At 35.3% G+C, this 15,593-nt stretch overlaps 2 protein-coding genes across 2 annotated transcripts; both read right to left on the bottom strand.

Annotated features, from left to right (window-relative positions):
* Window positions 1-1,660: 1,660 nt before the first annotated feature.
* LOC145624306 (3-ketoacyl-CoA thiolase 2, peroxisomal-like) lies at window positions 1,661-7,787 on the bottom strand. The gene is made up of 14 exons (XM_081677308.1): window positions 7,582-7,787; window positions 6,206-6,282; window positions 6,029-6,113; window positions 5,527-5,653; window positions 5,102-5,200; window positions 4,428-4,495; window positions 4,177-4,284; window positions 4,014-4,091; window positions 3,786-3,918; window positions 3,598-3,694; window positions 2,987-3,110; window positions 2,756-2,864; window positions 2,108-2,191; window positions 1,661-1,993 (listed from the first exon to the last, which is right to left on the bottom strand). The coding sequence occupies exons 1-14, from the start codon at window positions 7,669-7,671 to the stop codon at window positions 1,884-1,886; spliced, it is 1,389 nt and encodes a 462-aa protein (XP_081533434.1). The 5' UTR covers window positions 7,672-7,787; the 3' UTR covers window positions 1,661-1,883.
* A 1,288-nt stretch (window positions 7,788-9,075) lies between these two features.
* On the bottom strand, window positions 9,076-14,878 carry LOC145624307 (uncharacterized). The gene is made up of 2 exons (XM_081677309.1): window positions 12,616-14,878; window positions 9,076-9,711 (listed from the first exon to the last, which is right to left on the bottom strand). Exons 1-2 carry the CDS (start codon window positions 14,236-14,238, stop codon window positions 9,352-9,354), a joined length of 1,983 nt encoding a protein of 660 aa, XP_081533435.1. The 5' UTR covers window positions 14,239-14,878; the 3' UTR covers window positions 9,076-9,351.
* Window positions 14,879-15,593: the final 715 nt, after the last annotated feature.

Below are 15,593 nucleotides of genomic sequence, written 5' to 3' on the forward strand. Positions count from 1 at the left end.
GACTAGATTAGACCCCGTATGTACGGTTTTTCACTTTTTGTTATAGAGTATCAATTAAAACTATATTTAAATATAAAAAATAATTTGGTCCAAAATATATTTCTTATTTTTTCCCAAATCAAGCTAGCAACCTAAAATATTATTATTATTTTTTTTATCTTTAATTTCATGAATACATACTACCTCCGTCCAAATTACTCGCAACTTTGAGGTATTATTTGTGAGATATAAAGTTGCGAGTAATTTGGACCGGAGGTAGTATTATATTTTTTATTCGAGCTTTCATCTATTTCGATCCCTGATGGTATTTTTTTTTTTTTTTTTTATTTCATATTTAATAATTTTTCATTCACCATTATGTTAGGTTGAAAGATATATATATATTCATTTTTTTTAACTTTAAATGATCACTATATATTTAAAAGTAATTACTTGTATAGGAATTTATATAAAGATATGATTAGATATCTAAGTTGGTAATACTTCCTCCATTCTTTTATTATTGCACCACTTTCCTTTTTAGGAAGTTTCACAATTATTGCACCATTTCCTCTTTAGGAAAAAAATTATTTGTATTCACACTACAAATACCCAACATACCCTTGTTTTTTCACACTTACTTTTTAGTTTATCAATGGCCATGTTTGGGAGAAAGCTGAAAGCTGAAACTGATTGAGTTAGCTGATTTTGACTAGCTGATTTTATTAACTGATTTGACTAACTTATTGTATTAACTGATTATATAAAAGTGTTTGGTAAATAGTTGATAGCTTAAAGGTGATTGAGTATGTGAAATGACCAATAAGCTAGTTGTGGGGTAGGTAGTTTAGATAGGATTTTAAATTAAATGAGGTTATAAATGTCATTTCACAATAATTAATGAATAAGCTAATTGAAAAAGCTCCTTTAGGAGCTTTTTCAAAAAGAGCTTATTTAGTGGAATAAGCTATTTCAATAAGCTTACTACCAAACACCTGTATTAGCTTGTTTGACTAGTCAATCAGCTAAAGTTAGTCAAATAAGCTCATATGCCCCCAATAAGCTTACTACCAAACAAGGCCAATATGTCACACAGACAATTTTGTATTTTTAGCTTTCTCTCTCTTACTTTTTTCCACTACCAAAATATTTGCACCAAACCCCTATGGTGCAATAATAATAAAAAACGGAGGAAGTATATTATTTTACAATTTTTTTCCCTAAATTTTAGAAGAAAATATTTTGCATATATTCTCTAGCAATTTTTGTTAACACAATATTTACAACTCTGTAAACGTATGCACGATACACATCGCTTGTAAGCTTGTGAATTCGTGAAGTAACTAAAATTGCTAGACGAAAATACATCATAAAGTTAAAATTATTCAAGAATCAACCGAAGTTAAGATTATTAAAACCAAATTTTCCAAATAATTATAGTTAATTGGTTTCAAACAAATATAAAAATAATTATAATTAATTTTAACTTAATATGTGATAACTATATATAAACGAAGGTAACATATGCCAGAAATTCAAAATAATTAGCACTCTGCCACTCTGTATACATTTACAATCAGTACGAGAGTATGAACAGAGGCGGTTAGAGATTTAACACTACAGCGCTTTTGATGGGCGAGCTGCTCGGACATAAACAACGGATTTCAAAGGCCCTTGCATATACGAGTAAATTTATTGCACATTTTTATTATTATGAAGATTATAAATACTTAAAAGATGAATACTGAAGTTTCTGCAATACATTCAATACCAGAACAGAAAGTGTTCAGAATTCGGATACTAGGCTTTATCTATTCTATGATATAGTAGTTGGTGACAAGAGTACACTTTGAAAATATTTGTTCTCGAAACCCTTTTCACCAGTTGCTTGCTGTTCCAAAAGATCATTTAGCATCTTTGGATAGGAAACCATGGGTTTCAACCTTACGAGCATTGCATAGCTCATCGACAGCATCTCCCCTCTCAAAAACAGCTGCAGCACCCATACCAGTTCCTGAAGTTGCCAAAAAAAAGGGGGGTTGGGGGGGTTAAATACTATACAAAGATCCACAAGTTTGTTTACCATCAGTATAATTTCAGCAAACATGGAAATAAGAAGACCTCATACCTATGCACATTGATATAACTCCAAATCGGCAGTCTTTACCACGACGCTTCATCTCATGCAGCAAGGTGGCAACACAACGAGCACCTATTACAGACCAGAAGCGACAAGAAACCTGATTACAAAAGTACTAATACATCTAAAAACATATACATAACTCTCCAAATAGGCAGTACTCCCTCTGCCCCTAATACTAGACACTCGTGAAATATTTACATCACTACTGACAATCTTATGTCATCTTTCTTTGGATTTTAAGTTTAGTATTCAAGGCAATATCATGGGGAAGTTAAACTTTTAACTTCATAAATCCAGAATGTTGGGCCTACTATATGGAGACAGACTATATTATAATTTTGGCCAAGTAGTTAACAACATATGGAGTGCTATATATTGGCAATCTGCAGTATTGATCATCCAACAAGAACACTCTTCTCAACCATCTACTATTCAAATTCTGAACCCACCATAAAATTTTGTCATGAAAATTTAACTAGGTTGTGAGATATAGACAAGATAGAACAAGGAACTCCCAAGATACATGTCAAGCTTAGAACAAATAGACTTGTATCTCGTTTAATTTAACATCATCAACTAGGGAAAATTATTAAAGTAGAGTAGGCACCCAGAAAAAATAAAAAATCTAAGTACCTGTTGCACCCAAAGGATGCCCTATTGCCATAGCCCCTCCATTTACATTGATTTTCTCTGGATCAAGTTCCAACTTCTTACGGCAGTACACAAACTGAGAAGCGAATGCCTGTAAAATCAAGATGGCATTCAAACAAGTATTATTTACATGTCAAGTAAAAGCAAAATATCAATGATATGATCCAAAGTCCAACATGTATTTGCTTCAGAAATTCCCAATCCAATTATCACCTCATTTATTTCGAAGAGATCAATATCATCAAGTTCCAAGCCAGCAGCCTTCACAGCAGCTGGGATTGCGACAGCTGGGCCAATTCCCATGATAGCAGGGTCCACTCCAACAGCAGCAAAAGTCCTGCACAACAAGTTTCACATTATATAACCCAAAGTTCCAGGCATCAACAAAAACCATCATCATATATAAGCATAAAAAACACTGGGATCTCAGAACAAAGAGAAGATCATCAAGTTCTCAAAGAATGATAAAAAGTTAAACATTAGGCAACCGGCAGATTAGCAGCAACGTATTCGAAAATGAGAACAATAAATGACTTAAGCAAATTCAAGTTTTAAAAATGCCCATCTTATTATTGTGGATGTGGGTTTAATGATAGTGGCCAAAGGTTCCAACTCTTAACTGCCACCACTCGTATTAAATAAATAAATACCAGAAGAGACTCATCAATCATATCTAACATGTTTCTATCAGTCACAGAGAATAAAAGACAAAATAAGCAGTAATCTGCAACCAGTGCAACAAGTAATCTACAGACCCCACCAAACCAAAGGAGAAAGAAGACAAATGGATGGGGATGGGGAGGATAAAAGAAGATACTATATACCTAAAGACACCAAGAATAGGTAGCCCTTTATGCATGGCAATACTTCTCTTCATCAGCAGAACAGCTCCGGCACCATCAGTCACCTGGCTAGAATTTCCTACAAGAGAGGAAAAAGGGGGGAAAAAAGTAAGATAGGAAACTGCTACACAAGTACGAGAACTTAAAATCACTACTGAAATGCCTTATACCAGCAGTAGTTGTCCCACTCTTCTTGAATACAGGCTTTAACTTGGCCAAATCTGCGACACTTGCATTCGGCCGGATACCATCATCCACATTGACAGTAATAGGCTTCTCATCTCCAGTTTTTGGATCAACAATCTAAAAAGGTGGAAGGGAAAAGCATGAGAACTCACTAAGAGCATGAATTGACAAATGAGACACAAACAATCACAATAGCTTAATATGAGGATTACCTTTGTGTGTACAGGTATTATCTCATCTTTAAATCTACCAGCAGCAGTTGCAGCAGCAGCCTTCCTGTGAGACTCTACCTAACAGGTCCAAGCTCAAAGAAATCATTATTTAACTCTGTGTAAGCACCTAAGAAAACCACATCTGAAAGGTCATGTAACTCACCGCTGCTTGGTCTTGCTCTTCCCTTGTCACACCGAAGCGGCGTGCCACATTTTCTGAAGTAATACCCATAGGAAGAAGACAATCTTGGGCTTGAACAAAATCATTTACCTACAACATAAGGAAAAACATATCAAGAGCTACACAGTCTCATAAGATATAACAGAAAAATTCTCTATACTACATGCATACATAGGCACGTCCATGTAACCTAGATTGTGAGATACTCAGACAAGGGATCATCAAGAACTTACTTTGGGATTCACAGATCCATCAAAAGCCATTGCGTTTGTGGTCATAGACTCTAATCCCGCACCAATTCCTGCAATGTGAAAATTTGGAATGTGACTCTTTACATACTACTTCCTCCGTCTCTTTTTAGTTGACATGTTTCTTTAGTCACGTTTACCAATACATAAATTCAATAATTAATTACCAATAAGCAAAAAATTATAAAAAGTTGATATTTTGAAAATATATATTGTCACGAATCTAACAAAATCCCACTTGACAATATTTTTCTTCACATAAAACCACAAAACATGGTCAAAGGGAGGTGTGTGAATAGTGCTAAAGTCAAAACGTGTCAACTAATAAAAAACAAAATTAGTATATAGTAAGAAGAAACAAACTTAATAGGGCCCCTTCTCATTTCTTGTCCGAGGTTACACCAACTCTTCATTTCACCTCAACCACCCATGTTGGAGATCCAAACTTAAAGGCAGGGTATGTATGACGCTTGGACAGTTCATAGTGGACCAAAATCATGCATTGTTTTCATGAATGAACATACATTGACACTTGGACACACATCTATGGGACTGTGTCTTGACTCTTCAAGCCAAGTCTATGTAAAATAATTACTTTTTCCGGAGGGAATCAAACTTTGCTCATTATTTTCAGCAACGCACTAAGCAAAGGTCCTTACCAATATCATAAAATCCAGCCTTGATGGCCGCTGCTACATCAGCAACTGCCTGAAGCCCAGAAGAACATTGCCTATTCACAGTCCTTACAGGAACAGTTTCTGTTCACAAACAACAAGCCAAGTTAGTAAAGATCTATTACTTGCATAGTTCACATTCATGTGTCACCTAACATCCAGTTGGCTCAGCAAAAGCCTGAACTAGGGAGATTTTGAAAATTACATCAAGTTTCCAAATGATAAAGTACCAAACTTTAATATTAAATAAACCTATCTAATTACAAAGTAGCACTTCCTAGTCATCTAGATTTAAATGAAGAAAATACAAATGCTAGCTATTTCACATTGGTTGCTAAGAAGATAATAGGATACTTTGAACTAATGATCAAAATTATCACTGGTAAAAAGGTACTCCGTAAGAAATATACCTGGGAAACCAGCATAAAATGCTGCCATTCTACACTCACTGGCTCTCTGAGAACCTGGGGCCAAAACAGTTCCCACAACAATGTCCCCGACTTCAGCAGGGTTCACATTTGTTTTCTCTATTACTGCCTAAATAAACAAGAAGAGATCACAGTAAACATAGATATCTTGAGAAACAGGGTAGAATGGAAGATATGATTGCAGTTTTGAGCATGATTAACATAAGAGGAAGGAGAGGAATTTCAATGAAAATTGATAGGGTAAGAGAAAAACATGCATTCATATTAACAGCATAATATTAAAATTCAGTCTATCTGTCACGGTAGCAAGTTATGGGAAAACAAAAAACTCATAAATTACTTCAAGTTTAGCAAGGTCAACAACTCGGCATAAATTTTAAATACTTGTATACATAGGTAACAACTTCTCAAATTCTTTTGTGTCAATGATTTATACAAGCCCTTTTTTGAAAGGGATATCATTAACAGCATAATCCATGTGTACCTTCAAAACTGGAGCAAGAAGATCATCAGGAAATGTGTCCTTGAATTGACCTTGTTTTGCCTTGCAAAGTGGAGTACGATACGCTCTAAAAAAAAAATAAGATGCAGTATGTCTAAGCTGTTATTATATTCTAGAAACTAAAAGTGGGTATAGTATAATCACACAGTGACAACTTACGCTACAATGACAACATCATCACCAAAAGCACTCGTCCTGTGATAAGCAGCAGAATCCCCCGCCATGCAATTGGTTGCCTACAATAACCACCACAACCAACATAAATGAGATACAATGAGTTGAGAAGATATCCTTATAGTACAAGTATCAAATGATACATATTGAATATCTTAGTTAAATCAGGAAAATTCGTAATGGGCCGAAAGGATCAAGTATATTCTAAATGTTTTGACAACTAAAAGTCCTTATGTTGTTTGAACTCTTGAGAAATAATGAAATCTTGTTAGAACTTACAAGTATCTGACAGGGATTTGAGTTTTCCTTCAGTTCTATTCTTTCCTGCTACCAAGTTTTCATGGGCTATTCTTAAACTATATGCAATTAATCAACTAGTCTGTTATGTATCAGATACTAGTGCATCGGTTACTTAGAAAGCTACATTAATGGAGTCTCAGCCCCAAAATGTCCCATTCTTTCTTTATTCTCAAATTATGAGATTGCACATGTATCCAAGGACTAAAAGAAGTCAAACGTCACAATTAGAAGACTGTAAACAAGATCTCCAACCCCAAGTCAATTAATCGCACTTGGAAATATTTAAATGCACTTAAATTCAGGAAAGGCCCCAACTGTAGTTGTCTAATAACTCCTGGATGAATTATATCAAGCCTTACAACCAAAATCCACCAATCCACGTGAAAACGACATATTTCCCTCCTCCCACAACTTTGACGAGATAAGGAAGGCCTAAGAGTCGGTTAAATGTTTATTACAGCCATCAAGCCCTAAAACCTTACAGGCTTACATAATCCCCATGCCATAACCACACCTAACACCAACAATTAGTTATCACAGGCCAATAGTTGGCCTGAAACATAGTATTGAGCTCGAATCTAAAACCCGCGAAATTCTGATTAGCTCATAAGCTCCATATACAATCAACATAATTCAGCTAAAAGTTTGGCATCACAATCTAAGTTTCTCGACATAGATTTCAATTTTACCACAAACATGCAAATACTAACTACAAAGATCCGCAAAACATTCATAACCGACCCATTAACCGAGAATCGGATCCATCCAATTCAATCATACAAAAGCTAACAATCCAATTCAATCATACAAAATCCAACAATCCAATTTCAACTTCAAATTCATTTTTTAGATCATAATCTAATATTTAGTACAATAAAATAATAACAATTAGCTAGTATTAACAACATGCAGCCCACATCATATATTCAGAATTCTCATAAGTCATAACTATAGCCTATGATTCTTGAATATAAATCTTATAATATCAAACAGATCGCACAATCAAAATCATACAATTTGAATAAAAAAATCATACGAAAACATAGATGAATTGTACATACCGAGAGAACAGCTTCATAATTGTGATCGGAAGAAGAGGGAGGACGAAGATGATCAAGAAGAATTTTCTGCCTGTTAATTGCTCTATCCATTTTTGCAGAAATCAGAGAAAATCGATTGAAAAAATTAGGGTTCTAAATCTGGAAAAATGAAATGAATTTATTATCCCCAAAGTCGGTAGTAGTCAAGATAAACAAGGCAAAGGCTTAAATGATGATGATGATAGAAATGACGACTTTGTTATATTTTTAGCTTTTTTTGATAAAATTATATTTTTAGCATATTTTTTTAATAAAATATATTTTTAGCATTTCAAGACAAGATAACTCTATTAAAAAGCCTTCTTTTTTTTTTTTTTTTTTTTTTTTTTGTCTTTTTATTAATTTCACTTTATTTTTGTTTTTGTTGTTTTTACTCCATATTAAGCATATCTAAATATCTTGTCCAAGTTGGATATGATTGGCGTCTATGCCACCTTTAATGTCATAAACTCATAATTATCATTTTATTTTTTTTTAGACTTTTAGCATTGATTTTCCTAAATAATGTTAAAATACTCCGTACAAATTAAATTCTTATATAAATCGGTTTAAAAATTATTTCCCACAATATTGTCCACGTATGAGTGGTTTTCATATTTGGAATTTGGTACTATAAAACCACTAACAATGTTGGCAGTTCTAAGTTGAAACTATCTCTTACCGTTTAGCTTTCACTTTTGCTAGATTATATAATACCACTGATGGGAAAACCAAATTATATAGAACCGCTAATGGTTATAGAGGTTATAAAAAGAACCGCTTACAGAACCTCAAATACCATTAGAGATTCTATATATTAGTTAGGTTTTACACTTGCAAATATCGAACCTTGAAACCAAGCTCGCATAGGCGGTATTGTGAAAAATAGTTTTTAACCAATGTATCTAAGGAATTAGTTGATGTTATTGCATTATTAAGGGAAATCATTCCCAATTTTAGTCATGAAACAAGACATACAATTTAGATTTAAGATCAATAATTGGTAATAATATTATTATTATTATTTTTTAATAAAGGTAATAAAATTATAATGATTCTATAAGTTTACCAAAAAGAAATGTAGAGAAAATGCAATCTAATAAATTAAATAAGTAAAATTCAAGATGTACTTCATCATAACTAATTTTAAGATTTTAATGGACGACTTAAGCTTAGGATCACATTATCACGTAATAAAAGTTATTCTAGTAAAATATGGAGTAGCAAAGATGGATTGTGACAATTTAGCAACTATTTCCAAACAAAGGCATACGATTGTGTAAAATGTGAGGTTGATAGGTGATGATATGAAATGATTTCTAGTAAGCTTATTGAACCAAGAACAACAAAGCATACTCATTTCCAAAGCCGATATTGGATTCAGCAGAAATTTGCAAACAACAGTGCTCCTTTTCTCCAATACAAAAGCAGCGTGATTATTTGATTGATAATATACCAATCGAAAAGAATGCAATGAGAAATCAACTTAGTTCCTTTCGTTATAAATCAACCCGCATGCAAACTTTGCGTAAAGAACTACAACTGCAGCAAAGTTGCAACTCTAGTAGTATATAGTTAAACACCCACATTTGCAGTATACTTTGAATCCTTTCAACAGAGCAGAAAAGTTCTCTCCCAACTTTGTCAGCACTCCTACTATCTACATGGTAAATGAATATGCTGTTCTGCCCTTCGAGAATTCCTGTTTTGTCAGTTGTTTCACAAGCTATTATGTATACCGTACCACTCCAATTAATGAGCCAGATTTGGTTGCTCTTTGTTTTTCCCTTTCTTAGCTCGGTTCTTCTCTTCCATCTTTTTTTTCTTTGCTTCAGCAGTAATCCAAACATAATCCGAAGGGATAGCAAATGGGTCTTGACTACTCTCTGTCTTGTTGCCGGAAGTACTATCACTAGATGAGGTTGATCGTTGGTAAGGAGCTTTTGCCCATCGGAACCAGGAGGAACTTGAAGCACTGGTTACTGCTGGACTCTCATCAGAAGCAGCTGTGGGACTGGAAGGAGGTGTCGAGAATTCCTCAGTTGGTTGTATTTCCTCGAACTTTGTGAAAGTAACTAATACTCTAATTGTAGGAACCACTGGTATAGCAACCTGTATAAATAATAATGATGAAATTAGCAAAACATGGCTAAATGAATTTAAAGGGAAATGAAAAGGGACTGTAGTTTAAAATGCCCTCCTTTCCTATATCAAACAAAATGCAAGGAATAAAGGATTTTCAAAGTAGACACTCAGAGAGCGCAGGGTAGATATCAGTATTTAAAATTAAAAAAAAATTAAATTTTTTTTTTAAAAAAAAAGCTTAAAGGAAGCACTAATCTCCAGATCATGTCATTCAGGCCCAACTCAATTTGCATCGTACTAATCTCCAGATCATGTCCAATACAGTTAAAATTACCATGATTCTTGCAAATTTTAACTATAAAAGTCTGTGAGGACTTGAGAAACTTCCAAGTTCCATTTAGATTCAATTTCTGCAAGACTACAATGACACAACACATATATACAATTACAGAACAGCACAAAGACAAATAGAAGTAGAAGTATGCAAGGAATCAGACATACAATAGGAGTCTGGAAGGGAAAAATGGGCATTCCAGAAAGCAGTTTATGAAGAAAAAAGATTTTCCTCAAGGGTGGTCAATAGTATTAGGTAGAGAGAGATAGTAGAAGGATAATACTAAGTATCAAACAAGTTGATCATAACATTAGTAGTTGAAGCAACAGACCTATTTGTAATAATAATGGTAAATATCAACCAAATTCATCCATAAAGATACCCACCAAGGCCAAAGTTTAAACATGAATAGAAGCCGATCTAATGCAGGTTATGAAAACTAACAGCAGGACCATTTTTTTTAATCTAAAATAACCTAAAGGATTCTCCAAGTTTGATACCCCATAATATCAGCAAGGTTCTCCTTTGTCATAGCAGAGAAAAAATAATCACTTTTCATAATGAAACCACTTTGCAGCACACGTCCAGTCTCAAGGCTGAACGCTGTCTTGTTCCTATCGATCTTCTCTTGCTACTCTCTTTGGTTTTTCCTCTTAAACACAAATCATTTACTTTTTGTATATTCAAAATTTCCAAAATATGATCCATGTTCAGCTAACATATAACGATGGCTAGTCGTTCTAAGATTCTAAATTTCAAATATACAATCTCGACTACAGCAGCAACACTTCAATCATGTATTCAAAAATGCATAAAACACAAACTGATTTCACGGAAACTCAAAATCTTGGAAACATTTCAAAACTGGCGTCTTGTCAGGTTGTCCTGGCTTTACCATAATACCATGGAGCAGTATACAGTATGACTGGTTTAAAAGTAATTCAAATTTAGAGGAACAGATTGATTTAGGTCTTTGTATCCTATGCTCAGTTATATAACCTAGGGGCAATTTTTACATCATCTAGCAATAATCATTCTTTTAAAGCAAAATGAAGATCAACACCTCCCTATTCCCTGTATCCAACTTATGCTCAGATTCATTCTAACAGCAACCGATGAGGGATTTAAGGAAGTAGAAGATTAAATACACAAAGAGTCAGCAAAAGAAGACCTGTTGAACGAAATTAAACAAGTACAGTACAACTAATTCATCATTTTGGACACTAATTTCATTAAGCACGGAGATAGTGAAGTATGGGTAAGACTAGAGGTTTTGGCAGACATTTAAAATCAGATCCTACCCGTCAAAAAAAAAAAAAAAAAAAATCAGATCCTAGAAGAGCTTGTATTAAATACAGCAATAACACATTCTTCCTCAAAAGTCACAATTCACTACTTTCACGCCAAGGCACCAAGTACGAATAAAAATTTGCGTAACTTTTCGTAAATAATGCAGGCATCAAAATATAATCTCATGTCTGGCAGACTGCCAGCTTAGCAAAAACGTTTTGTGACGCTATTTTAGCAAACATTGCAGGCTAGGCAAAGGGTGTCTAAAGAAGGTTCCACCTCCATCAACAGCCAACTTTTAACCACTACTAATAAGCATGACTGCCAGAACGATAATAGTAGGAGTGAGCTTTCATTGTGTTATCTGTAAAGAACCCATATGAAATCATAGCAATAGAAACAAACAATACATAGCAGTTCTAGTAATAACTTTGATGAGTCCGACCTCACGCTAAAGTATAAGGCTAAAGTGTATCTGCGCACTATTTACATAATGAATCTAGGGAAAAAAAAAAAAAAAATTGAAATAAGACTACCAAGAATCATGCAGCAAATTCATGGTACCTCCTACTGACGAGTTAGATCTCTTGGATACAAAGGCAAACATAGTAGAAAAGCAAGGTGCACAGTTGCATCCTAGAACAATAAGAATGCACCACTCATCACTAAATTAAATGCCCAAATTGTCCTACCATTACCATTGGGCCAGCCCATATAAAAAACATACATATAAATTGGGACAATTTGAGCACCCAAAGCTTCAGTTACAGTGATTACACCAAAAACTTTAACCAATCAACCAATATGCTAATTATTATTTCCATCACTTATTTTTCCTTGTACTCTATAGAAGTTATTAATCTATGTAATAGGAGAAATTGCCTAATCACAATGCTGGAAAATAAAAATTAAGATGAAATAGATCTCATCTGGATTCACTAGTAGCGGAAAGGATTCAATTTCATTTTTCGTCTGTGCATCATACGTAGTATGAATATACTACCTCCGTCACATGTTATTTGCAACGATTTGACATAAAGTAGAGAGGAAAAATGTCTAATCGTTGCAAATAAAATGTAACGGAGGTAGTAAGATGAAATGTAATGTAATGATCCTACTCTACGTAGATAGAGACAGCTGGTAAAAATGCCAATGTGTCGAACCATAAACAAACACAACTCACAAAAAAGGAAATTTCCAAAGGGGTAGCTATTCATTGTTTTGAAGCAGAAATCAACAATATGAAAATCACAACCAATTATTCTAAAGCAGCTTTAAAGATAGATATAGGAGGTAGGAACACATACCTTGACAGGGAATGTTCCCATGGGAAGTTTTGTAGTTAACAGTTCTCTTAGACGCCGAATTGCCTTCACTTTGTTGGCTAGGATATCAAGCAAAGGTAAAAGTTCTTCTGTACGTAGTGGGAAGGTAGAGGATAGCCAAAGAATAGGCCTAAGTCCTTTTTTGTATTCATTCTCCTGACTTCCGTCCTTGTGACGATTGCCACTCTCAACCATCCCTGATGAAGATGATTTTTTGTCCCTCCCTCTTTGTGACTCATCCCCCCTTACAACATCTACGGAATGCCTTCCCGGTTTAATTGCATTTCTAGAAGGAGAATTGTTGCCGACATCACTCCTTTTATCATCAACAGAAAGAGAGCTTCTGGGAGGAACAAGTTTCCTTTGTCCTTCATACTTCTGATCCCGCTTCCTCCAACTGCCAAACCATCCTTTTTTCTCATGTTTGCTGTCCACATGGTTATATCCATTTACGTCCTCAATAGGAATCTCCCTGGATTCATAACAACTATGGCGAGGCCCAACAATCCCGTCATCAACGCCCTCATTGGCTCCTTCATATGAATCTGACTTAAGTGCAAGTTCAAGTTGCTTTCTTTCGTCCTCCGACAAAATCTCGTTGAGTTCTTCAGTGTCTGTCTCATTATCATTGCACGAAGAGAAAAACTCATCATCAGTCATAGCCCCAGGGACTTTCCTTGATTTAATGCTGACAACCACATTGTGCATATCGTAGACCTTGGCTTTCCATTGACCAACTGATTCTGTTTTCTCTTGGCGTCTCCAAGTGAGCTGGGGCAAAAGAACAGCCTCAGTCACATCAATTCCAGGTCTGAATATGTTGGTCTGCGACATGGAAGCCACTTCTTGCTGTACCTCTGCTTCAGAAGCTTGAGCACCAGCACCATCAAGTGCATTCATTATCTCCTTATCCTTGTGATTGAGTATACATAACGATCCAGGAGGGAACCTTCCATCCTCAGACCCCTCTCCAAGGAAAAGAACACTCTGATCAGAACGTTGAATCCGAAAACCATCAAAACCTGCCAAAGTCATGTCCGCCCTCAAATTGGCACCCGTCTTCCAAATCTTATAGGTGTCAGAAGGGGCAATCCTAGAAATGAAAGGAATCACTGAGCTCTCAAAATGAAATGTAATCTCCATATAAAAGTCCCTCATCCTCCTCATAGTTGCAACTAACCTAGGCAACCTTCTACACCATTTTGCCCAAGCCAACGGCTGGTAATGCCGAACTATAATCTTGGCAACCGCTTCCTGCCTATTGCAGATAGCTTCCTGCAGCGCGCTCCACCCCTGCTCATTCTGCAAACTCCAATCTGCACCAGCCATCATAAGCATCTCCGTAGCAGTCTCATCACTGAGTTTCACTGCAAGGTGCAGGGGCGTGTCTCGATTAGGCACATTATCACGCCTATCAATCACAGCCGAAATAGCATCAGCCTTCTCTTCCTCGGCCAAGGAGGCTGCCTCAGACCGAATATCTGCAGGATCAGAAAGACGCGGTAGGCCGGACAGTATTTTCCGGAGGGCGGCATGGTCTCTTGTTACAATCGCCTTATGAACAGGACAATGAGCATACTTGGATACATCTACACCCCCCGCCATTTATACACACCAATTACCAGGTAGTCAAATCAAGTGCCAAAACAACCCCACCAAATTATATAATCAAAACAACCAATCAAAATATAATTCTCCAATCTTCTTTGTTACACCAATCAAATGATATAGACAACCAAACCAAATCCCATTAAAAAAAAACTACAATTTCACATACCCATTACAGCAATCCATCAAATAATATAACCAATTCAGTTAACCCTTGAAAATAAACGCAACTTCTCCCTCTTTTAAAAGAAAATTGACATTGATTTTACTCCAAATTATGCCATGATTCCTTAAAAGGGGACAAAACCCAATCCAAGCAAATTAAGCAATCATATAAGGTAAAGAAAAGAATTCTGAAAATGGGCCCAGAAAATTAAAGAAGATTCGAAAAATTAAAAAGGGGTTTTCCAGCAAAAGATCTCACCTTTTTCTTGATTGTGAACCCACCCTTCAAGATTCAAAAAATTCCACAAAACCCCACCTTTCTTTTCCTCAAGAAAGTGCAGAATTACTGAAGCAGGAGAAATTTGTGCTAGGAAATGTTGTTAGATCAGACAAAACCCAGGAAAAAAAAGGGGAAGAATCAAAGCAAGGTATACAGGAGAAAGCTCAAAGGTAATGGAAACCCCACCACATTGAAGTAAATGCGACAAGGTGTGTGTTTTTTGGGTGTATAATATTGGGAATCTGAAAGGGAATATTGCAAATTTGGGGGACATGGAGAAAGCAACTGGAATAGTTCATATGCGATTTTGCGTGTGGTAAGACTATGGACAGTAAATTACTGAAGTATGGTAAGAGAAAATTTTGGTAATAATAAGAGTAAAAATTTAGGAAAGGAAAAGTTTTAGATTGGAAAGTGTATATCGAACTTAAAGATCTGGTAGTCAGATATAGAATATGGTTGAAATAGTTAGCTAAAAGATGATAATTTTTTAAATTTTATATGTCGAGATTGATGATAAATTTAACGTTAATCAAATACGGAGTAATAATTAGATGTATCTTTGACTTTTGGTATAGAGTATTGGATACAAATAAATTTATATGTAGTAGTTGATTACGAAATGAAATAAATGTTGTTTTTTAAGGAGGGAGCCCCAATTGATTTTTTACATAAACATGCTATGAATGACATTGCACTTTGAAGTTTTCAGCCCCGTTGAAGCTTCCTCCTTCGTGGAAACGGAACCATTGAAGCTTCCTCCTCCATGGAAGCGTCCTCCCCATGAACCACCATTTCTACCACCATGTTTTTATAGGTTTTGCCCACCACCAAATAAAACGAAAACCCTGAGAGAAATAAAGGGCATAGAGAACCTAAAATGGTACGACTTTTGTCCTCCTCCATT

Source organism: Chenopodium album, chromosome 3 (genome assembly GCF_948465745.1).
Source record: "Chenopodium album chromosome 3, dcCheAlbu1.1, whole genome shotgun sequence".
NCBI lineage: Eukaryota > Viridiplantae > Streptophyta > Magnoliopsida > Caryophyllales > Amaranthaceae > Chenopodium > Chenopodium album.